This window comes from Aedes albopictus, chromosome 2 (genome assembly GCF_035046485.1).
Source record: "Aedes albopictus strain Foshan chromosome 2, AalbF5, whole genome shotgun sequence".
NCBI classification, from domain to species: Eukaryota; Metazoa; Arthropoda; class Insecta; order Diptera; family Culicidae; genus Aedes; species Aedes albopictus.
Genome location: NC_085137.1, coordinates 202,006,915 through 202,030,925, shown reverse-complemented (window position 1 = coordinate 202,030,925; position 24,011 = coordinate 202,006,915). Strand labels below are relative to the sequence as shown.

At 41.1% G+C, this 24,011-nt stretch overlaps 2 protein-coding genes and 1 non-coding gene across 3 annotated transcripts; 2 read left to right on the top strand and 1 right to left on the bottom strand.

The window, feature by feature from the left end:
- The first annotated feature begins 3,352 nt into the window (after positions 1-3,352).
- On the top strand, positions 3,353-3,424 carry Trnav-aac (transfer RNA valine (anticodon AAC)). Its single transcript has one exon. It is a non-coding gene; the product is annotated as a tRNA-Val (tRNA).
- Positions 3,425-4,107: 683 nt separating this feature from the next.
- Positions 4,108-4,966, bottom strand: LOC109425201 (larval cuticle protein A2B). The gene is made up of 2 exons (XM_019700462.3): positions 4,851-4,966; positions 4,108-4,788 (listed from the first exon to the last, which is right to left on the bottom strand). The coding sequence occupies exons 1-2, from the start codon at positions 4,860-4,862 to the stop codon at positions 4,270-4,272; spliced, it is 531 nt and encodes a 176-aa protein (XP_019556007.2). The 5' UTR covers positions 4,863-4,966; the 3' UTR covers positions 4,108-4,269.
- A 7,285-nt stretch (positions 4,967-12,251) lies between these two features.
- Positions 12,252-13,137, top strand: LOC109425111 (larval cuticle protein A2B). Its single transcript, XM_019700308.3, has 2 exons — positions 12,252-12,391; positions 12,455-13,137. The coding sequence occupies exons 1-2, from the start codon at positions 12,380-12,382 to the stop codon at positions 12,971-12,973; spliced, it is 531 nt and encodes a 176-aa protein (XP_019555853.2). The 5' UTR covers positions 12,252-12,379; the 3' UTR covers positions 12,974-13,137.
- Positions 13,138-24,011: the final 10,874 nt, after the last annotated feature.

Sequence of the window (24,011 nt, the reverse complement as noted above, 5' to 3'; positions counted from 1 at the left end):
TTGGGCCTTATGGAAATCTTAAGGTTATTTGGCTGAGTGTAGAGGGGAAGTGCGCGCGCAGCGAAGAAACGTTTTTTCGGTACCCAGCGCGCTGGTTGAATGTGTGCCGAACTGCATCAACCACGCGTTCGCGCAGAACAGTGAATAAGCGACAACTTTTCGGTGGTAGTAACGTCGTCGGCGTGGCTGAGTGCGTCAGCACCGACTATCGGAGTTCTCGCGCGTAGTGGTTATTCTTTCTCGCTTGCTGTGATCAAATTTTCTCGCTAGTTCTGTCGGATGAACTAGCCACCGGTACGATCACGGCAAGAAACCCGGAACCGCTACGCGCCAACGGCATTTTGTGAACTTTGAAGTGTCGATCGCGTTGTCGCTGATTCGTGTAGTTCTCGTCGGTGTTTGGCAGAAAACGTGGTAGTGTTTGATCGCTGGTTCTGTCGGACAAACCAGAAACCCGGACGGTTATCAGAAGAAACCCGGTGATACTGCGTGCTGCTATTGTTGAACAAGAGTGTTAGTGGACTTAGTGACTGTGTCTCAGCGTCGCAGAAAAAGATCGAGAGATCGTTGTGTTGGTGTGACGACCGTCAGCACCGGCATTGCAGCGAGTCCCAACAGCAGAAAATTCCCCGCTTGCTGGCGTCCAATTTTCATCGCCGCTTCGAGAGCGGCTACCCGGAGAATCGCCAACAGCACATCGGCTGCGTAAGTACCCTGCATATTCTTTCTATCCCTTGCACACGACATCGCGTGAGCCCTATCGGTTGGCTCGTTGTTTTCGATCATTTTTCGTCGCTCGCCCCGGTTCGGTAATGTCAACCCGCGCGTTGACCCGGGAAGGAGCTATTCGTTCGTTTTCGTTTCCGTGTAGTCTCACGTAAAAATGGCCCCTAAAACTGATCTCGATATGAATCCCGTATTTTTGCGGGGAAAGAAAAGGCATTTGTTGGAATGGTTCGAGCATCTCCAAGAGAAGCTGAGGAATGTGGGGGAGGATGTAAACGCTCCGATTGATGCGTGGTCGGAGGCTTTGGATCACATCATGCAGGATTATGGTCGAATCACTTGTGCGTTAGAATCAATCCACGGTGACCCATCGTATAAGGAGGAGAGACTAAAGCTAGACAGATCGTACATCAAGATGCGTGCCTTCATTCTGAAGAAGCGCAAGGGAAGTTCTGGTTCGATGTACCCCTAGATCGTGAAAACCGTGACTTCTCCACCTGCTTCTGTAAGTTCGAGGCCTACTCGAGAATGTGTGAAGTGTCAACAGAATCATTTGCTGCATCAGTGTTCGGCTTTCAAACAACTTTCCAAGCTTGACAGATTGGAATGCGCACTGAGTCTGAAGGTCTGCTTGAATTGCCTGCGGAAGGTCGATCATGTCGCTAAAACATGTCTACGGCAAACGTGCATCCGGTGTTTCAAGAAACATAACACTTTGCTTCACGGAGCACAGTTTGTATTACCATCTTCTTCCGCTAGTCAGTCCTCTCGAGCAGTTTCCATGGTGGCTCAGCCGTCCAGCCCGCCACAGATCCCGAAGGTACTGAATCAGCAGGACAATACACACTCCTCTTCCATATCAGCTCAGCTCCAGTGTGAGAGTCAGTCAATTCACCGGACGTTGGAGCCTTCAAAGACCGTGATTGCCCATCCTGCGTTTGTGGAGAAGGACAAGATACGCAGGATCTTCACCCGATGCCTATTAAATTCGGCTCTCTGCCAGTATGTTCAACTCGGTGGTATCGCTCAAACTACCATCAAGATGAGTCAGTTGGGTATAAAAAAGGTACCGTCTATCACACCAGTCGCTTTGCCTTCCCTCGCCATCAAATCTTCCGTTTCAACATCTAGCATACCAGAACGGTCAGATCTTACAAACGTGTGCTCAGAAAACTCTGCTTTCTCCATTTCCCATTCCGTCATTTCTGGTGCTGATTATGAGTCCGATATTCTACGGAAAGGCTTCAGCCATCTTCGCAAACGCTTGTCATCGCTAAAGAAACCATCGTTAGCGTGTCTAATTTCTGGCCACAAACGTCAGAGATCCGAGGGCAGCAGCAGTTCTTCATGTGAGTATCAGCGTCGACTCTTGGATCGGAATTCCTTGTTCAAAATTATGTTTCCGTCAAGAAGACAGGCTCTTCAACCGAAGAGAACAAAGAAGAGAAGGGTGTGGAAGCGTAGACGCAAACGGCTGAAGGCAACCATCTCCCCATGGCCGGATATTGCAGCAGGACATCAGTGCGCGAAAGATTGCTCGCCTCGTGTTTGCGAAACGTCGCGTCGCGTCGTCCGGTCAGTGTCGTCCGCGGAAATCGATCGCGGTCCCGTCGGTTTCGTAACTCGTGTGCAAGAGGACCAGCATTTGGTCTGAAGATCAAGAAACCGAAGCAGGGTAGGGTAGCAGTATAACATCTTAGCACAGATTCGATCATCGAAGGTGTAATACAAGTTGGCGGCCGGCGTTACTAGGAAAGCGTTGCTCACTGGGACAGAGTTTTGAACTGTCCTGATTCAGCTAGATGTAACGTTGCATTTCCATAAGATCTTACTGTTTCATCGAAATAAATTCATTTTGGCGGCCGGTATGTTAAATGCCAATCAATTAAAATGAATTTTGGATTAACCTAGCTTAAGTTATCATTATTAAATCTAACGGTAAATTTCCTACGGCCCGCAAAAGAGAAAGCCACTCTGGCCTTGGAGCATTGAATGCTATTGTATAATGCCTTATGTATTTTCTATATACTAGCTAATTCTATATTGTTAACCTAAATCACTAATACTACAGTACTCTACCCTATAAAACCCGAACCCCATCCATGAATAAAGATCAGTCTTGCTAAAACTATCACCCGAGTACGACGAAAGTCTAGTGCGAATCCGAAAACCCCAGAGAACGCGTGTGAACCCCCCTCAGTGTCTGCTGCCGTTGTTCCAGTCCACTTTGACCATCGAAGGCCGGTCCGCGAATATCCGCCGAGTGATTTCGGGATCGGTAAAAAGTTACTGTGCGTTTATCAGCATCTAAACTCGAATTTCTCGAAATGAAAAGCTTTTACCGAAAAAATATTTGGTAGGCACCAAACCGGTTATCTTTGTGCACAACCACTACCAAATATTTTTTCGAATAATGTGTTTCACTTTGAGAAATACGCCATTAGGTGCTATTCGCCATACAATATTTTTGCGATTTACTTTTAGCGATCTTTCGCGCATAGAAGCTTGCGCCACATTGGTCGATGCGGAGAGTAGGATAACAGTCAAAGCATTTAATTCATTCTAATCTCATCGATCTAAATCATCTAAATTACCTTATAACAACTAAAATGCCGGGTCATTAATTGGCTCGGTAGCTTAGTTGGTAAAGCACTTGTCTAACGAACAAGGGACGTGAGTTAAAATCTCACCTGAGCTGTGGATTTTTTCCCAATTTAACCAATAATTTACCCATTTGTACGTTGAGTTGTTTGAAAATCATAATTGACCACAATTTTGTACTTTGAGTGAGTCACTTTTTGGTAATAGAACCTAAATAATTGAAGAAAATCACGAGTTCCATGAATAAGGCTAATGATTTCATAAATTTCTGTCATGATTTAGAGTACATGTGGTGTGGTATGGCTTCATCATGAAGCCTTAATATTTTTTTAGCAATAAATGTAGAAAATATAACGTCGAAGCTACATTACGGCAAAACTCGTAATGATATCATGCCAATTTTAATGGTTTATTTCAATGACATAAAAACACACGTTTATCGCCCAATCATGACGCGTTTTAAAAGTTTTGGGTTCCGGCTTTTTACCCGTCTACGCTTCAAAAGACACCAACAACTATTTTGAGATGTACAGAACAGTTCTAAATATCAGCTAGAAATATTTAAAGTTTGATTCTTCCGGAATGAAAAAATACAAAAATGCTCAAACTATACCCTGTCTAAAGACGGGATTGGACATCAGAGGGTTAGGCGTATATAATTCTCTGCAGTTTTTCCAGACCACCGGGAAATTCGCAAGGCTGTCGGGTCGCAAGATGAGGACTTATTGATCGCAACAGACAATTGCGATGTTAGGAAGCAACAACAAAAATGCAGTAAACTTTAGTTTTAGAATCAATGATACATTCAATTCTTTATATTTACAATAATATTCAATTATACTAATTTGTGAGAGTGAGATAAAGCTTTCAAATGAGGGTATGGCCTTTCATAGCTCGTGAATGATAACAGATGGTCGACACTAGAAGCGGACTAGAATGCGTCTAGTAATGGGAATAATGGGGTTCTGGATGGCTGTAGTGGTGTGGGGCCACAATCTTGGCCACTGGAGCGGCGTAAACCTCTGCGACTGGGACTGGAGCAACGATCTTGGCAACTGGGGCAATGGTCTTGACGATCTTGTGTCCCTCCAGAGGCTCACGGCGGACCACGGCGTTGAATCCATTGTGCTCATCGGCGGTGTAGTCGACAATGCGACGGTGGCCATCAGCATCAATCAGGGTGTACTGTCCCTTGACATCATCTCCGTGACGTTCCTCCTGTTGGCTCTTGATGTCTCCGGTGTGGTCATCGTGGACGGAGTACTGGAACTGATATTCGGCAGGGGCTTCTGGATACTCAATGTGTTTGACAGTCTTGACTAGAGCAGGCTGGATCGTCTTGACGATGGCTGGCTGGACGGTTTTGACGTAGGCTGGCTGGTGGTGTTCTGGCTGGTGATAGTAGTGAGGGTCATAGTGCTGAGCACTGGCCAGGGCCAGAACGGCGAAAACAGCTAGGAACTAGAATGGATAGAAGAAGGTATTAGAATACTTTCACATGATTAGGCAAAACAAATTCTTACTTTGAATGCCATCGTCTAACAGTGGATAAGGCTCTAGTCTCAGATCCTGTTTCAGAGGAAATGTTCTGTTTGAATGATCTCGCTAATCTTTGTCCATTATTTGGCGAACTAAAGTTTTTATATGCGAATCAACTTGGGTCACGATTTGCGAATCGATCAGCGTCTATCGGTTTTCGTTTCTCGCTCGGTCGTTTCAAGTTCACGCAGTGAAATGAGTATTTTTTTCGCTTCTTGGACACTACCTTCCGCAGTGTGGTTCGTTGCAATATAACAAAAACGTGAATGGGTGCTGGCTGGGCGACTGATTGAAAGAAATTGTGCATTTCGATGTTATTTTTATAATTGGTGTGTGATTAGAACTGATTTTAGACTCGTCCATCATTTTGTAACATACCTACACGTTATCTTAATGTTGATATATTTTGGTGGTCAATTTTGTTGAAAAATAACGATTATTGTTCATTTGACAACCAAAAAACTGAGGAGCGGTTGGTGATTACCTATCACAACTTGGTACTATGTTGTCGAATAAAATCACAACGGAGATCACACTTTTCATAATTGTAACATTTTGGTTTTCGTTTGTTTTTCCGTGCATAATTCCACTTTAGTTGAAAAATATCCAGTGAACGTCTAGATCTACTTATCCCTTATACTGCCCATTGAATTTGTATTCCCTTAAATTCCATTTTCTAAGAGAAAATAGAACATTTGTATGGGAAGTCTGTCACCCAAATGTTGAACGCTTCCTTAAGCTAGCTCATCCTAATGTTGGACGGTTCTCGCCAATTGTTGAACGATTGAACGATTGAAGCTTTGTTCGTAATTGATGACGTATAACCCGACATCAACCTATCATTCACCTGTTTTTATTTTGGCCACCAAACCCAACATAGACACGACAGTTACCCGATGTGGGTCCAACAGTGGTCCAACATTTGATAAAATTTGACCCGACATCCGATATTTTTTCACTCTGGCGGATTTTTTCCGGGCTTTTCGTGTTTTGTGCCCAGCTAATCCAAGCTAGTGACAATTCATTTAAAATGACAAGTAATCGCACATTTGAAAAGAGCTCTAGTGGACTGAAATCGGTTTAAACATGAAATGTACGGTTAGGTAAACTGAAAAAGAAATTCTAGAAGTCATGCTAACATCGTAGGTTATGCCAGTGTTCAACAATTGGATCATGGATGCATTATGATAGTGTGATAAGAAAAATATTTTTTTTTTTCAAATTAAATTACAATGAAAATGTGATTTTAAACAATGTTAATCTGTTAATGACATTCTTCCAGTACTTGTAACTATGGTGTGCCTTTGATATTTGTGGTCGATTTGCCCGCAAAGCTTATTTCGTAACTGCAATTTCTTAAAATTAATCTTAAAATTTGCGCAGTTTTCGTGTCATCAGCAGTATAAAATTTTCAATCATTTTTTTTTGACGTAAAATATGTATAATTTTGTAACTTAATTAGAGCAATATCGTGACCCACATGTATATGCATCTACATCATACGTTTACGTTGGATGAAAATTATATAAGTAAGACTTATAATAAAATATTCAGAAACTGTTCAACATTTGGGTAGTGTTCAACAATTAGCGAATTACCCTAAATTGCCATTCGTGTTCAGAAGATCAGTGGAGATTTAGTGGAGAAGGCAATCTTCTATTCTTACCAGCAATGTCCAATTGTGTACTGATCAGTTTGGCCCCAAAGATGCATTTCCATTTTTTTGGTTTTTGAAGTTATTTAACTTAATTTTTAAATTTGTTGAACAAAACTCTGTTACGTAATTTTATGGAGATCCACCCGGTACTGATTTGCAGAAATTATTTTATCAATATTGGAATTGCTACATATGCTATCAGCAAAAGTTGTTTTAAAGTGATCAATTTGACCCCGGATTACGGTACTGGAATTTCTAGATCCATTCATAACTCTCATTTCCCACTGAATTTGAATTCTCATATGTTCTATTTTCTAAGCTAAAACATTTGGATGTTCGAGGGTTCGACTGTTTGAATGTAACGATTGGTGGGAGTTCGGCTTTGCACTCTTAAGTTCTCTAGAACGACTCGTCCCTACGTTTCGGAAATTGTTGGTGCCTTCTTGAGGGGAACGGGTGCGGGGGGTTGGGGAGGGTTTTATTTTAAATGTTGTTTTGTACAATATCTTAGAATATATACTGACAAATAATGAATATCGTTCACCGTCTAATGCCTTTGCTAATAGTGTTGTCGTGTTATGTTGTGGTAGGTGCCTGTAGAACAGTTTCGTGTGATCCTTTTGGGATTCCTAGGAAAAAATCATCCACGTATTTCAGAAAGAAAGTTATCGGAAAGGGTAGTTCCGTTATCGCACTATCGATTATAGTTTCCAGAACCATGTCTGCCAGTATAAGCGACAGTGAGCTGCCCATTGCCGTACCATATATCTGCAGGAAGAATTATTTATTGTATTGGAAATAACTTGCTTCCATGCATAATTAAACTATTTCCAGAAAAAGATCAAGGTTTATATCGGTATCTATTTCCTTCCATCGTTCAATTATATTTTTGATAACCAGATGTCTTGGGACATTGGTAAACAGAGAGACTACATCTAATGAAATTATAATGAGGGTCTCCTGGAATTTTCAACGTGCTAATTTCTTCGCAGAACTTATACGAATTACAAACGTCTACAATACCCAAAACACCGTTAACAGAAGAGTAGACACACAAGGAATGAATTCAACATGCGCAGCTATTTTACACACAATCAAATCTCGAATTCCACAACAATATCGCATAACCATGAGAATAGTCAAGATTTAAATAATACCCACAACCTATCCTAGTAAAAATAACCCTACAGTTGAAGAAAATAGCTACTCCATCCAAAAGTGCAAAAATTAAAACAGTCATTATATAACGTAAATGGACAAATTTAACACAAAAACGAGTGTAAGTCAATAGCCAAAAAATAATAATATCCATAATCACTAAACAATTCCAAAATTACACAGCATATGTACAACCTACCACAACATAACACGACAACACTATTAGCAAAGACATTAGATGGTGAACGATATTCATAATTTGTCAGTATAGATTCTAAGATATTGTACAAAACAACATTTAAAATAAACTCTCCCCTCCAGTTCCCCTGAAGAAGGCATCAACAATTGCCGAAACGTAGGGACGAGTCCTAAACGGTAGTTCTTTAGAATGCAAAGCCGAACTCCCACCAATCGCTAAAGCATTTGTATGGGAAGTTGGGAACCCGAATATTGAAAATATGGCGAAACTAGAAGCATTTCTTCACTTTTTGGTTTTTGATTTTTTTTTTATTAAATAACGAAGCAATATTTTCAAAATCGGTTTTAGTACACAGTTAGAAGGATCAAGGTTTCTCCTGATTTTTTTTTCAGGAGGAAAATGTTTTTCAGATTTAAGGAAACAATTTTTTTAAAAAATTTAAAAAAAATATGTTTTTTGAAAAGTTGGTAAAAGTTTTACACCTGAAAATATTCCAGGAGATAGCTCGATCCTTCCTGTAACAGTGTACGAGAACTGATTTTAAAAATAAAATAATTAATTATGAAAAATAAAACCAAACAAATGAGCAAAGGCGTCCAATTTCGCCTTCAGTTAGCTTATCCTAATGTCCACCGTTTCTCGTTAATTGTTAAACGATTCATACTGGTAGGGTGTCTGTACCAGTTATCGCAATACCTAAGGAAAACTATTTCTAGAAAAATAAGAAGAAGACCGAAGAATGTTTCCAATATGTCAAATGATTGTGTCGTTTCTATAATTTACAGGAAAAATAAACAAACCGAGCCAAAACTACTTTTAGTTTTTATTGCGGCGTGGGCCAATGATAGGAACCCTGTACCAGTTATGGACACATTTTCCTATTTCGGTTCCACTTCGCACTATTTACCTGCATTCCTTATGGGATTAGCCATAACTGGTACACTATGGCGAAATAGGGTGCAAGGAAGCCGAAATAATTAGGAAAATGATTTATTTCTATAATAATTTGAGCAAATTGTAAAGTTTGAATTACTGCAATCATCTTTTGTCAGCCCAGTGGCTGGCATTGTTGTCAACATCTCTTCTGTTATAACGGCCCCAAAATGTGTTGATCAAACGAAAATGGGCCCCTAATGTATCTACTGTCACTCCATGTTATTGATATAGCCATGTCAAAGGCGTGTCTTTTGTGAGTGTAATCTTGTATTCAATCAATATTTCATCACTCACTCAAAGTGCAAATTTTCGAGATTACCAATCCGTGTGGTCAATTATGAATTTCAAATAACTCAACGTACATATGGTTAGATGGGTAAATTCTTGGTTAAATTGGGAAAAAATCCACAGCTCAGGTGAGATTTGAACTCACGACCCTTCTTCGCTAGACAAGGCTTTACCAACTAAGCTACCGAGCCAATTGTTGTTATTCATCGATAAAGGTTGAATATCAACTATAGCCAATTTGAGGTACTATAGCCATAACTGGTACACTGAGCCTAGTTGAAATTTTATTACATCTATTATAAATAGGGTGACCAAGGGTATTATCGGCAGGTTTGTTCTCTTCGTCATGGGGATTTTTGTGGTCCGAATTACATGAAATTTGGGCATATAACTCAGCTTGGCTAGGAAGGATTTGAGGCCAACTCTAAGTTCAACAGGTTTCAAAAAACCCCCCATGTCGAAGAGAACAAAACTACCGAAAATACGTACACTCCCGTTCAAAAGTTTGGGGTCACCCCCTCAAAAACATGTCATTTTTTAAGGCCCATATCTCCGCCAATTTGCGTCCGATTTCAAAACCCTAGGTTTCATTCAAAAGATAATAAGCCGAAGAAACTTTGAACATGTTTTAAAAGAAACTTTTTCAAAAAAATTTGTATGTAAACTTAACCCAAAGTTGCCAAATTTTCTAAAAAATGAATATAAACTTACGGCAGTGTCGCTGGAAGTTGGGTCGACCAAATTTTAAGATGAGAGCGGTAATATGACCCATTTTCTATTAGCTTTCAACTGCTTTTTACAGAACTTAGCAAAAAAATCTAGAAAAAAAGTTATTAAGTAAATTAATCCTTGATGTCATCGACCAAAAGTTTGGGGTCACCCCTCAAAATGCTGTATCGGCCAAAAGTTTGGGGTCATTATCGTAAAACATGGAAAAGTGATTTGTTGATATCTTTGTCATCTTTCATTCAATTTTAATTCTTCTTGGCTTATTTGAAACAAAATGAATGATACTTACTGCATAGACATTGAACCACACCATATTTGTTGAAATTTACATACTAAAACTTAACGTAAAGTTGCCTCATTTTTTGAAGCGTGGTTAAATGTGCAAACTTTACATAACATTTTTATATACAAAAATCGTTAAATACGTTAAGTTGAAGACATCAAACGTAAATTTAGTTAATTATCTTTGAAATGAGCCAAAAATAATTAAAATTGAACTACAGATGACGAAGATATCACCAAATCACTTTTCCATGTTTTACGAAAGTGACCCCAAACTTTTGGCCGATACATCATATTGAGGGGTGACCCCAAACTTTTGGTCGATGACATCAAGGATTAATTTACTTAATAACTTTTTTTCTAGATTTTTTAGCTAAGTTCTGTAAAAAGCAGTTGAAAGCTAATAGAAAATAGGTCATATTACCGCTCTCATCTTAAAATTTGGTCGACCCAACTTCCAGCGACACTGCCGTAAGTTTATATTAATTTTTTAAAAAATTTGGCAACTTTGGGTTAAGTTTACATACAATTTTTTTTGAAAACGTTTCTTTTAAATCATGTTCAAAGTTTCTTTGACTTATTATCTTTTGAATGAAACCAAGGGTTTTGAAATCGGACGCAAATTGGCGGAGATGTGGGCCTAAAAAAATGACATGTTTTTGAGGGGGTGACCCCAAAATTTTGAACGGGAGTGTAAGTTCCCTTATGTCAGATTTTCATTTTTAAATTTCATTGGAGTTTCAAAAGGGTTTTGGAGGGGTTTCCGTGGGCTCCAGAGAACTTCCAAAGAGGATTCCAGGTAGCTTTCTAAGGCGTATCAAGGCCGTTCAGAGAATACCAGGAGTGCTGGGATTTCCGTTAGATCGAGGGGTCACCTCTAAAATCACCTGAAACCCCCTGATACCCCTAATACATTCCTGAATCGCTGCTGAGACCTCTCGAACGACCATGGAACTTTTTTGAAAGCGTTATCTGCGCTTGAAACCTTTTGGAAAGTCCCTGATTCTTCTGAAACCCTGTAAGATCCCTTGAAATACTCCTAGGGCTGGGACATTATAAAACCCCCTGAAACGCTCCTGCAATACTCCTGGAACGCCCCTGAATTTGCCTAAAACATCCCTGAAGCCCGGAAACACCGCTAAAATCTCCTGTCACGCCCTTGAACCTCCTTTGAAACCCCTGGAAATCCCTTGAAACCACCTGGAACGCCCATGAAACGCCTTTGAAATCCATGTAACCCCCTGGAACACCCCCAATCCCCTTTGAAAAGTTTTCAATGAAAACACACCTGAAACCTCTGGAACGCTCCTGAAACCCATTGCAAACCCCTGAAACCCCTATAACGCATCTGAAACTTCCTGGAATGCCCCTAAACAGGAGGGGCTTTCATTGACCCTGGAGTCCCCTAGAAACAGCCTGTAATGCCCCTGAAATCTCTAGATACTCCTTGAAAACTCATGATATACATAAAAAACGCCCCTGACATCCCTTGGAACATCCCTGAAATATCATGTAACCCCATGAAACTCTCTAGAACGGCCCTGAAATCGTTTGAGAACTCCCTTGAAACCCCTTTAAAATCCTTGAAATGCTCTAAAAAATCACAAATTACATTCAAAGTTTAAATGAAATACTAAAATATCCATGGTTGACCTGCGTCTCAAAATCAGCTCAGTACGACGGTACAAGTTTGCATGTGAAACTACTAGACTTTGGATCATTATTGCTAGCAAATTTCCGAACTAAACGCAGGTAATATTCTTACCTGATAAATCCCGATTTCCCATTTGGACGTACAATGATATTCATTTCTTTGATTTATATTGAATCAAGTTTGAAGTAATATTATGATAACCTGCCATGAAAAGCGTTTTTCTTTACAGAATATTGCATTGTAACATGCCTGCAACCTTGCAAATTAAAAATAATAAGCTTTTGGATGTATGATATATTTTCTCCTGACTGAATCAATACCAATCAATCATTTGCACATTATCGAAATACATATCTCTATGACAGCCAACGCAGGTCATAGGAGGGAGTATGATGCTGTTCAATTTTGCACGCTAACCTTTGACGGAACACGAGCGAGACGAAATCGAACGCGGACCACTGTTGATCGTTTCGCAAATCGCTTCTCGTGCACGTTTCGCATATAAAAACCAAAGTTGACCTCATTATCGACACAGATCAGCGAGATCATTCAAACAGAACATTTCCTTTGACACAGTATCTGAGACTAGAGCCTTATCCACTGTTAGACGATGGCATTCAAAGTAAGAATTTGATTTTGCCTTATCATGTGAAAGAATTCTAACACCTTACACTATCCTTTCTAGTTCCTAGCTGTTTTCGCCGTTCTGGCCGTTGCCAGTGCTCAGCACTATGACCCTCACTATTATCACCAGCCAGAACACCACCAGCCAGCCTACGTCAAAACCGTCCAGCCAGCCATCGTCAAGACGATCCAGCCTGCTCTAGTCAAGACTGTCAAACACATTGAGTATCCAGAAGCCCCTGCCGAATATCAGTTCCAGTACTCCGTCCATGATGACCACACCGGAGACATCAAGAGCCAACAGGAGGAACGCCACGGAGATGATGTCAAGGGACAGTACACTCTGATTGATGCTGATGGCCACCGTCGCATTGTCGACTACACCGCCGATGAGCACAATGGATTCAACGCCGTGGTCCGCCGTGAGCCTCTGGAGGGACACAAGATCGTCAAGACCATTGCCCCAGTTGCTAAGATCGTTGCTCCAGTCCCAGTTGCCAAGGTTTACGCCGCTCCAGTGGCCAAGATCGTGGCCCCACACCACTACAGTCATCCAGAACCCCATTATTCCCATTACTAGACGCATCCTAGTCCGCTTCTAGTGTCAACCATCTGTTCTCATTCACGAGCTTTTAAAAGCGCCATACCCTCGTTTAAAAGCTTTATCTCACTCTCACAAATTAGTCTAATTGAAAATATATATTTGTAAATAAAAGAATGAAATGAAAAATGAATCTAAACAAACAGCTTCTTAAATTGATAATTTTAACTACTTTGGTGCAGCGGGAATATGTGTTCGCATTGGATATATAAGGATCGTTAAATTATCATGTAATGCAACTTTGTTTTACATAACACTTGCCCCTCCCCCTTCTCCTTAGCAACATCTTTTGTTTATTTTTACTTACATTTGTATGAGGCTCAACATCGCAGAAGACATCCTCCCTTTCCATTTTGATGGCAAAATGTAGTTTATTTGGTCGTCCATAAACCACGTTGAGTAAGATTTGACCTTCTTAGAGTATTTTTTCATCTCGAGGATTAGTTTAGTTCACAGAAGTAGCAAAATTGATATGTTTTGTAGATTTGGTCCCCGGCTTTTACATCTTCTTCTTCTTCTTTATCTTGGCGTAACATCCCAGCTGAACTAAAGTCTACTTCAACGCTTAATATTCTCTTCGGTCATTACCTGAGAGCTCTACTGATACTCTACTGAGAACACTTTAGTAACCAATGATACCCCGGAACTATCTTTCGACTGATGTAGCCACTCCTCTTTTTGTTTCTTCTGTAAGCAAGACATAGTGGAGGTCTTCTAATCGGACCTAAGGCGGAGGCTCATAATGTGGAGTAAGGGACAACCTCAAATAGCCAACGAAGGATGCAGGACATCCCCGACCTACTAATTTGATCACTGGGCTATAGGTGTGACGACCGTGCCTATAGGGCGAAGGTCGTTGGTAATAGCGGATTAGTTCAATGGCTGAAAAACGGCAAGCCTCGTTGGATGAATGTATGTACGTCTGGTGCTAAAAAAAATCAACTTTTTGCAACTCGTCACATAAATAACTATTAGTGGTTAACGAAACCGAGTCGGCTATAAACGATACTTTTTGTAATCCTAGTAGTTCGGAATGGAAGGTAGACGATGGCAACACTCACAGCGATCATCTGGCGGTTCGCAACAGTATCGACTACAACAATCGGATGCAGCGGGTAGGGAAAGATGAAACCAGGCCATGCCGGAGTCCAAGTAGGTAAGAAAACATCATACTTCAACGACGAGGAATTTAGGGAGACGCTCCGCCGTGAGCGCAACCCATGGGGTTCAAGCAACTACAAGCTGCTAGTGGTGCTCTTGCGTGCGTGCGATGCGACCATACCTAGGCAAGTCCACCCTAGAAATGGGAGACCACTGGTTTACTGGTGAACTCAAGCAATTGTGGACCTACACGGCGCCTGCCTACGGGCCAGGCGGCAGATGTAACGACAGACTCTAGTTTAATTTAAAAACACTTCACTAATACTTTACTTTTGCAAAAGAAAATAAAAAATGAATAACTCTTTTAAAGAAAAACTAGAAAGGACGAGCAAATTCCTTTTAATTCTACTACTGTGCTTATCTTCGGACAGATAGGCCTATTTCGTCTGTGACTTACAGACTTCTTCAGTGTCAAGTGCTCGACTCGAGCACTTGACACTGAAGAAGTCTGTAAGTCACAGACGAAATAGGCCTATCTGTCCGAAGATAAGCACAGTAGTAGAATTAAAAGGAATTTGCTCGTCCTTTCTAGTTTTTCTTTAAAAGAGTTATTCATTTTTTATTTTCTTTTGCAAAAGTAAAGTATTAGTGAAGTGTTTTTAAATTAAACTAGAGTCTGAAGTAACAAGTTCTACTAAAAGCTCTAAAGTAATAGTAAAGAGATGTAACGAGCTTGAACAAGGAATGACTTAAGGAAAAGCGAATGAACGACAGGTGGTGTTCGCCGCTGCCAAAGCCGCGTTGAAGACGGAAATAAGGGCTAGCAAAAGGTCTGCCCTGAGGGTCTCTGTTAGGGTGCCTATGCGAATCCGTGGGTGATGCTTCCTATAGAGCCATCCCCAGAGATGTTGGTGGGGATCAGAGAGGGTTTTTTTCCACGTCATGATCCTAGTCCTTGGCCTCCTTTCGTAGGACAGCTGAGGACTGCGACTAGCGATGAGGAGTGGGTCACCGATAAGGATCTGGTAGGGATAGCAAAGTCTTTCAGAGTAGGTAAGACCCAGGTCTGTAGCTATTCCAGAGGCTCCAGGGATGGTCAGGTCTGCTATGCAGAAGTTCCTGAACGAGGTAGTTTTCCCAGAGGTTTGGAAGTGGCAGAGCTTGGTTCTATTGCCAAGGAAACTACTCGATCAACCACCGTGGAGGCCATGATTCTTTCCATTTTTCCAACCCGTAGACTTTATAAGTAGAAGGTCCAACCCGAATTAGTTTCTTCCGAATAATAAATGAATAAAATCTAGTTGCAGTTGTGAAAATTCTAGAATAAATCCGTTTTAAATAGTTTATTCGAAATTTACTTTTTTACAGTAATTTATATCTTTACGGTTGAGGTAAATTAGCCCTCTGAACTTCCATCGCAAGCGTACGAATCGAAAGAGCTTAGGTTGGGGTTTTCTATATCGTAAGTGGGCAGGGTAAGGTGGCGTATTTCCGGGTTCGTTGAATTATAGTGAAGCCGTTCACGAGTCCCCTGAGGGAAAAGTCTTCAAAGTCGGGCAAAGTCAAAACGACAGGTGGTCTCTCGAGTTACGGGAGTGGCGCTTAAGCCATCTTGTTTCAAAAACCTCGTGAATATTCTTGAACGGGTTACGTACAAAAGGCTGAATTACGAAAGGCTGAAATAACAAAAGGCTGAACTACGAAAGGCTGAAATTACAGAAGGCTGAATGCATCAAATGGCTGAAATAAAATAAGGCTGAAACAGTGATTCGACTATTTTTCCAACGCATCAGCCTAAAGGCTAACCTCAACACTAACGACTCAGACAAACAGATCACGCCAATTGGGAATAATAACATACATTCATTGATTTTACGATCTATTTGAAAATTTGCTTGTTGGTCGATTACCCAGCAGTGGCACTCGTATGGGTTTTGCTTGAGCTTGACGATTGACCGTCTTACCGTCCCTAATTCATGGTTGGCCAAACTAAGCCATTTTGTAGGAACATGCTTCGGTTACTATGTATGCTTTGAATCGGAAAATTTTACGACTAATACTAAGACAGAATTTTTCAAAAGAATAGCATATATTTCAAAGAAGGGAAAATCTCTGATAATATTGTTTTAGTAGCCGTAATGACAACCATCTCCAAACCAACATGACTCAAAGGAATAGCTCATGTTTAAAAAAGGATAGATTAACGACTAGAAAATTATCAGTTCCTTTTTGTGTTCGTTGGTATGCACCATTTGCCTTTTCACTAGAAGCTCAGTTTCGAAACTAGGGTCCATGCTGAGGGCTACGTGTACGGTTCGCGTTCGGACCAAGAACTTTTCATTATGAAAATTTTGTTGATACCCTTTGGCATTGAGTATCGTCGTGCCTGTTACACGATATGCCAAAGCTGAGAAGCAGGCTCGATCTCAGTTCGGACGTTACTCCAAGAAAAGGAAGACGTGCTATAACTTATACATACATTTTCGAACTTTTAGGCTTTTCAATTTTCAGCCTTTTCCAATTTCAGCCTTATGTTACACTTTCTTGATTTCAGCCTTTCGTATTCAGCCTTTTGTGAATTCAGCCTTTTGAAATTCAGCCTTATGTAACAAATCCTCTTGAACGGTTACATTTGGTTCTCTAAAGCTCTTCAAGATTAATTGGTCATCAAAATGTAACTTTGGCTGTGACTTATCAGCGGAGGCTCTTTTAAAGATCGGGCACCTGAACCTTCCGTCGAGCGCTTAGTATTCGTAGATTTCCCGGAACAAGTCAAGTACACTCCCGATCAAAAGTTTGGGGTCACCCCGTCAAAAACATGTTATTTTTTAGGCCCATATCTCCGCCAATTTGCGTCCGATTTCAAAACCCTAGGTCTCATTCAAAAGATAATAAGTCAAAGTAACTTTGTACATGGTTTAACCCTTTGAGGACGGATGGGTCGTATGTGCCCAGCCGAGAAAATCGATCATCACAAACGTGTTCTACACTAGCGAGGTTGCATCTAGAGAGGCAAAAAAGCCGTCTTCAAAGGGATAAGTGAAACTTTTTCAAAAATATTTGTATGTAAACTTAACCCGAAGTTGCCAAATTTTCTAAAAAATGAAAATAATCTTACGGCAGTGTCGCTGGAAATTGGGTCGACCAAATTTTAAGATGACAGCGGTAATATAACCTATTTTCTATAAGCTTTCGATTGCTTTTTACCGAACCTAGCTAAAAATCTAGAAAAAAAAACTATCAAGTAAATTAACTCTTGATGTCATTGGACAAAAGTTTGGGGTCACCCCTTAAAATGGTGTATTGGCCAAAAGTTTGGGGTCACTATCGTAAAACATGGAGAAGTGATTTGTTGACATCTTCGTTATCTATAATTAAATTGTAATTCTATATAGCTCATTTCAAAGATAATTAATTAAATTTACGTTTGATGTTTTTAATTTAACGTATTCAACGATTTTTATAAATAAAAATGTTATGTAAAGTTAACACATTTCACAAACTTTCAAAAAATGAGGCAATTTAACATTAAGTTTTAGTATGTAAAGTTTAACAAATATGTGTGGTTCAATGTCTATGCAATAAGTACCATTCATTATGTTTCAAATTAGCCAAGAAGAATTAAAATTGAATGAAAGATGACAAAGATACCAACAAATTACTTTTCCATGTTTGACCCCAAACTGTTGGCCGATACACCATTTTGAGGGGTGACCCCAAGCTTTTGGTCGATGACATCAAGAGTTTATTTACTTAATAACTTTTTTTCAAAGTTTTTTAGCTAAGTTCGGTAAAAAGCAGTTGAAAGCTAATAGAACATTGGTTATATTACCGCTCTCATCTTAAAATTTTATCGACCCAATTTCCAGCGACACTTCCGTAAGTTTATATTCATTTTTTAGAAAATTTGGCAACATAAGCTTAAGTTTACATACAAATATTTTTGAATTTTTTTCATTTAGATCATGTTCAAAGTTACTTTGACTTATTATCTTTTGAATGAGACCAACGGTTTTGAAATCGGACCCAAATTGGCGGAGATATGGGCCTAAAAAAATTACATGTTTTTAAGGGGGTGACCCCAAACTTTTGATCGGGAGTGTACTTGGCAGGATTTAGGATATCGCCTACAAGACTTACTCCTGCCAGTTAAATTTTGGAAGAGAAGAATGCAGCGAGTGCGGTCATGCTGCAGCACGGGACCCGGCAGAACGTGGAGCGATATAAAAGAACGCGGAAAAAGCAGACCCATCTTTTCCGAGAGAAAAAGCGCCTCCTAGAAGAAGCGGAATGTGAACAAGTGGAACTGCTGTGCCGTTCACAAGAAGCACGGTTGTTTTACCAGAAGCTCAACGCATCCCGCAAAGACTTCGTGACGCGAGCCGAAATATGCAGGGATAAGGACGGGAGCATCTTGACGGACGTACGTGAGGTGATCGAAAGGTGGAAGCAACACTACGACGAACACCTGAATAGTGCGCAGAGTGCAGACATGCAAGATCAAGGCAGCGGGAGTAATGGCTACGTCAGTACAGCAGTGAGCAACAACGAGCCAACACGAACGCCCACTTTGAGGGAAGAAGGAAGCTATCCAGCAGCTTAAGAACAATAAGTGAGCTGGTAAGGATGGTATCGGAGCTGAACTCATCAAGATGGGCCCGAAAAAAATGGCCACCTGGCTGCACCGGCTAATAATCCGGATCTGCGAGACCGAGCAGCTACCGGAGGAATGGAAGGAAGGGGTCATTTGCCCCATCTACAACAAAGGTGACAAGTCGGAGTGCGAGTACTCCCGATCGATCACAGTTCTGAATGCCGCTTACAAAGTGATATCTTAAATCATTTTCCATCGTCTTTCACCCAAAGTTAATGAATTTATGGGAGTCGGCTTCATCGACGGCCGCTCGACAACGGACCAAATCTTTCTCCAAAAATGCCGCAAATACCAGATCCCAACTCACCCCCTATTTATCGACTTCAATGTGGCGTACGACAATATCGACCGCAGAGAGCTATGAACGAGAAAGCATGAACGAGAACAGCTTTTCCGGGAAGCTCATTAGATTGATCAAAGCAACGATGGACGGTGTAAGAAGCTGCCTAAGGGTTTCAGGCGATCTGTCTAGTTCGTTTGAATCTCGCACCGGATTGCGACAAGGTGATGGACTCTCATGCCTGCTGTTCAACATCGCCCTGGAAGGTGTTATGCGATGAATCGGGCTCAACAGCCAAGGCACGATTTTCTCGAAATCCGGCCTATTTGTCTGTTTTACGGATGACATGTATATTATTGCTAGAACATTTGGAAAAGTGGCAGAACTGTACACCCGCTTTAAACGTAAAGCAGCAAAGGTTGGACTTACGATGTACCTGTTGAAGATGAAGTAGGTACATACTGGTAGGTGGAACCACGAACGACAGTGCAAGCCTAGGCAGTCGTATTACGAAAGACGGGGACATTTGCGAGATGCTGGAGGACTTCTTCCACCTCGGGTCCTTATTAACGGCAGATAACAACGTTAACCGCGAAATACGAAGGCGCATCATCAGTGGAAGTCGGGCCTACTACGGGCTCAAGAATCTCCGGTCGAAAAAGATTCACCCTCGCACCAAATGTACCATGTACAAAACGCTGATAAGACCGGTAGTTCTCTAAGGGCACGAGATCTGGACTATGCTTGAGGAGGGCATGCAAGCACTCGAAGTGTTCGAGTGGCAGGTGCTTAGGCCATCTTTGGCGGTGTACAGGAGAATGGTGAGTGGCGGCCGAAGAATTAATCACGTGCTCGCTGTACTCTACGGCGTCCATCACAGGTTGCTGCCTAGTCCTTCGGGGTTAGCTGCCTAGTCTGGCAGCTACGAACTTCTTGATTTGCTCTTTTAGGAAGACACCAAGGTATGTCAGCTTCCTATGTAGCCTCACCACTCTCAATGTCATCGGAAGGAGGAGTAGCGTGTGTACTGATACTGCGAGCACCGTAACTTGTCTCGCAAGTAAGGCCCAACCCGCTATCACCGCATATGGACTAGCCATCATGGGGCTGCCGGGCTTTCTATATCACAAGCTACAAATCAGTCTAGGGGGCTGTCCATAAACCACGTGGTCATTGGGGGGGGGGGGCTTTCGGCCAATGACTATTTTGTATGGACAAATAAAAAATTTTGTATGGACGAATGACCACGCGGGGGGAGGGGGGGGTGGGGTTGAAAAGTCCCAAAAAAATGACCACGTGGTTTATGGACAGCCCCTAGTAGGATACCGCCACTACAAAACATACCAAAACATATCTACTCGTAGACAAAGCCGACAAAGTCAATTATCAACCCATAGTTATCGATTCGGTGATTTCAATTAGCTGCCGAAAGTCATCAATCAAGTTGCAAATTTTGGACCACGCATAGCTGCAGAATTCCGACCTTGTCCATCGAAAACTATGATTGTTACCATGTCAGCGTCAGTGACAGTTGAGTCAGTGGCGGTCAACCGGTGGCAATCAACTGCGCACGAAGATTAATGGATAAAGTTTCGCGCCAAAATTAGCCGCTCTTTGCGCGGTTGCTGTCATATCGATCACGTAGACTCCCTGAGCGCAGAAAAAGAAAAAAAAATACGATAAGGTCACTTAATCGTTTGATATGATTTGATGTTTGGAAGTGAAGGTGGGTGTAGGCATAAATTCTATGGAATTGAAACATTAAAATTGGCTTTCCTTGAATTCGATTCATACTCAAGTTACAGTTCGTTTCAAACTAGTTTTGTCATTTCTTCTTTCGCTGTCGTCAATACAGCGTTTCACACGTATAAGTAAAGCTTCAGAAAAAAAACTCAAGAGCAAGAAGCCATATAAAAACGCTCACTTCCATTCCTCAGCAATCAGCAACTTGATCTGGACCTGGACTTGACCTGTTGCTGTCGATGCATGGCAGCGCTCAAAGAAACTGGGAGGAAGCAAGGAAACACGAAGAGGACGATGCTCGAACTCGCCAACCCAGGAGAAGAGAGCAAAACAAAAAATGAAAGAAGTGATTTTAAGTACAACCTTGAAAATGGTTATATAATCAAAACATGATATACACTACGAGGAGAACCCCCTCCCCTACATGGCTGGGTCCTCCGGTCTTTGGTGGTGGTAGGACAGCCCGACCGGATTCAGGTTCGGTAAACAAGAGCAACTTCTTGATCGACCTCTGAGCGCCATCACACTGCACCACCTCGGCCGTATCTTGAGGCGCGACGAACCAACAAGCCGGTGCTGCGTGAATGTGTGTCAATTGGCATTCTTGGCATAGGTAGGAAGGTATGTAGGGGAATTTGGAGCAAAACTGTCTAAGTTATGTACAAATATGTAAAAGTTAAGCACTTATAGAAATAGAATGACACAGCACCCTTTGACATTTGATTGTGGAACAGCAACACCGACCAAATCTCCGATCCTTATATTTTCTCCTTATATTATTTAAACATTTATACAAGAAAAATCAGTCGCGCATTTTAAATAATAATACTGAATTTCGAAAGCGATTCTTCCAATTTTCATACTTTTTTCATTTTCATCTTTTTTCATTATTATTATTATTTTTTTTACTTTTAGTTGCTTTGAAACTTTGAACTAGAAGAAACTATTAGCGGAGCGATAAGGTTCTATGTACAGTTCTTGATCCATCCATTGTATTTTTCTGTATACTTTCACTCTCTTGTCTACATATAACAACTCATGTTTAATCATATCCCAACTAACAATTGCAAGTCACAAACAAGCAAGCTTGCTGAATTGTTGCTTAATAATGGTAATGATAGCTAAACTAAAATTATGCTCAACAAATAACTGTTTAAATGATTTTTCAATTGAGAAAAAAGTCAATGTTTGACTTTCCTCATCGGTATCAACAATGATAAATTAAAACACTTTTCAAAAGTTTAACAAGAAATTTATTCGACAAGTATTGATTCTTTAACAAAACAGTTTAACAAAACATTTGTCTGCATCTTATTAAGCTGATGTATCGATAAGCATATGCTCCTGAACAATGTGCTTTTCACTTGTCAAATAAACGCTTTCAGCCCGTCATAGTTTGACTCGAAACTTTGTTCGATTATGGGATAAATCATGGCTAAACTGTTTAAACAACCAAGTTATTAACCTTTCAGGACGCACGCCATCAAGCAAAGGAAACTGCATCGCGCTCGCGCTGTATACCACGAGCGAGGATTTTTGGTAGTGTTGTACTTTTTACAACAGCGCAAACAAATCACATGAAATAAAACAGAATAGAATTATGTAGTTTAACATTGAGTGCCAAGAGACGTAATCAACGTAAAAATGAGGCATTTATTTATTATTATTAGTCTGTAACAAGATATCTTGTACCTTGATTGACAGTTGCAAGTGACAGCCAGTTCGCGTACTAAAGCTTAGCTTACCATCCAACCTTTTCACGGAATATATCGAATCTATAGAGCAGTTATCGTCAAGCCCGACGTAAAACGGTAGAATAAACTCAAAGTTTGCCGCAGATAGTGAAGTGCAGTAGTAAGAACTTGTAACAGAGCTAGTAAATCTGTTTTAATTTATTGTGAGGTGTTTCCACCGCAGATACAAACACATCAAGTGGCATTGCCTCTTGACCCGTTGGAGTGCGTTCGCAAATAAACTGTTATACTCATCAGGCGGGTACAGTTGAGTCTCCTACAACAGGTGGGAAAGAAACAGCGAAACAAAGTGCGCTTCTCCTAGGATGGCCTCCAGCAGTGGAGGGCTGTATGGCTTTCCACCGTTGTTAAACTCTGGTCAAAATGATGCTGCATCGCTTTACCTTACCGTTAGTTGTCCAAATGGCTCGCTTAGCGACAAGAACATTTTTCTTGTGGACAAATCCATCCGGGCATGCGCGACGGTACAAGAAGTGCGGAAGAATTTCGTCGCGGGAACGTACACGGTCAAAGTAGCTTCATCACGTCAAGCAGAACAGTTGAAGAAATTAACCATGCTCGCTGATCAGACACCGGTATTGGTAGTTGATGACACAACCAAAAACACGTCCAGAGCCGTCATTACTTGTCGCGATTTGAAGGGAATCCCAGAAAAAGAAATTGCAGAAGAAATGAAGAGTCAAGGAGTACTTTTGGCTCGACACTTCAAGCGCAAAGTTGACAAAGACCGGGTGGATACGGGATCTGTACTCCTAACATTTAACAGAAGTATGCCTCCAGAAAAAGTGAAGGTTGCATTCCATGAAAAAGTCCCAACTCGTCAATATTACCCTCCTCCGACTATCTGCTATGAATGCTTTACGTACGGTCATGTTGCATCAAAATGTAAAGTCCCTAAGTGCTGCTTCAACTGTGCCGAACAGTTTCACGGTGAGGGAATCTCTTGCCCAAACCCTACTAAGTGCAAACATTGTGAGAGGAATCATCCCTCTACAAGCCGCGTGTGCCCTGTCTGGAAGAAAGAAGAAAGTATAGTGCGGTTGAAGATCGATAGAAACATATCTGCTGTGGCTGCCCGTAAGCTGATAGAAGGAAATGGTGCAACAAAGTTTAACGAAGTCGTAACAGCCGGTCTATCCAGTGATTTATTGAAAAAGGAAGAAGAATTGAAGAAGAAAGAAGAAGAAGTTAAACTGAGAGAAGAAGAATTGAAGAAGAAAGAAGAAGAAGTGAACAAGAAGATGAAGTTGTTAGAGGAAAAAGGAAGCCGTACGGATCGCAGTTTAGAAGAGAAGAACCGCGAAATTGAAGAAAGGATGCTGAAGATGGAACAACTGATGCAACGCTATGTTCAAACCATCGAAGAGCTGTCGAAAAAGATTGAGAGCAAGGATACCTACATTCGTGCTCTGGAAAATAAAGTCAAAGCCCATAAAATCGTCACTAAAACAGTTGACTTTGCAGAAGAGTCATCTACATGCGCTG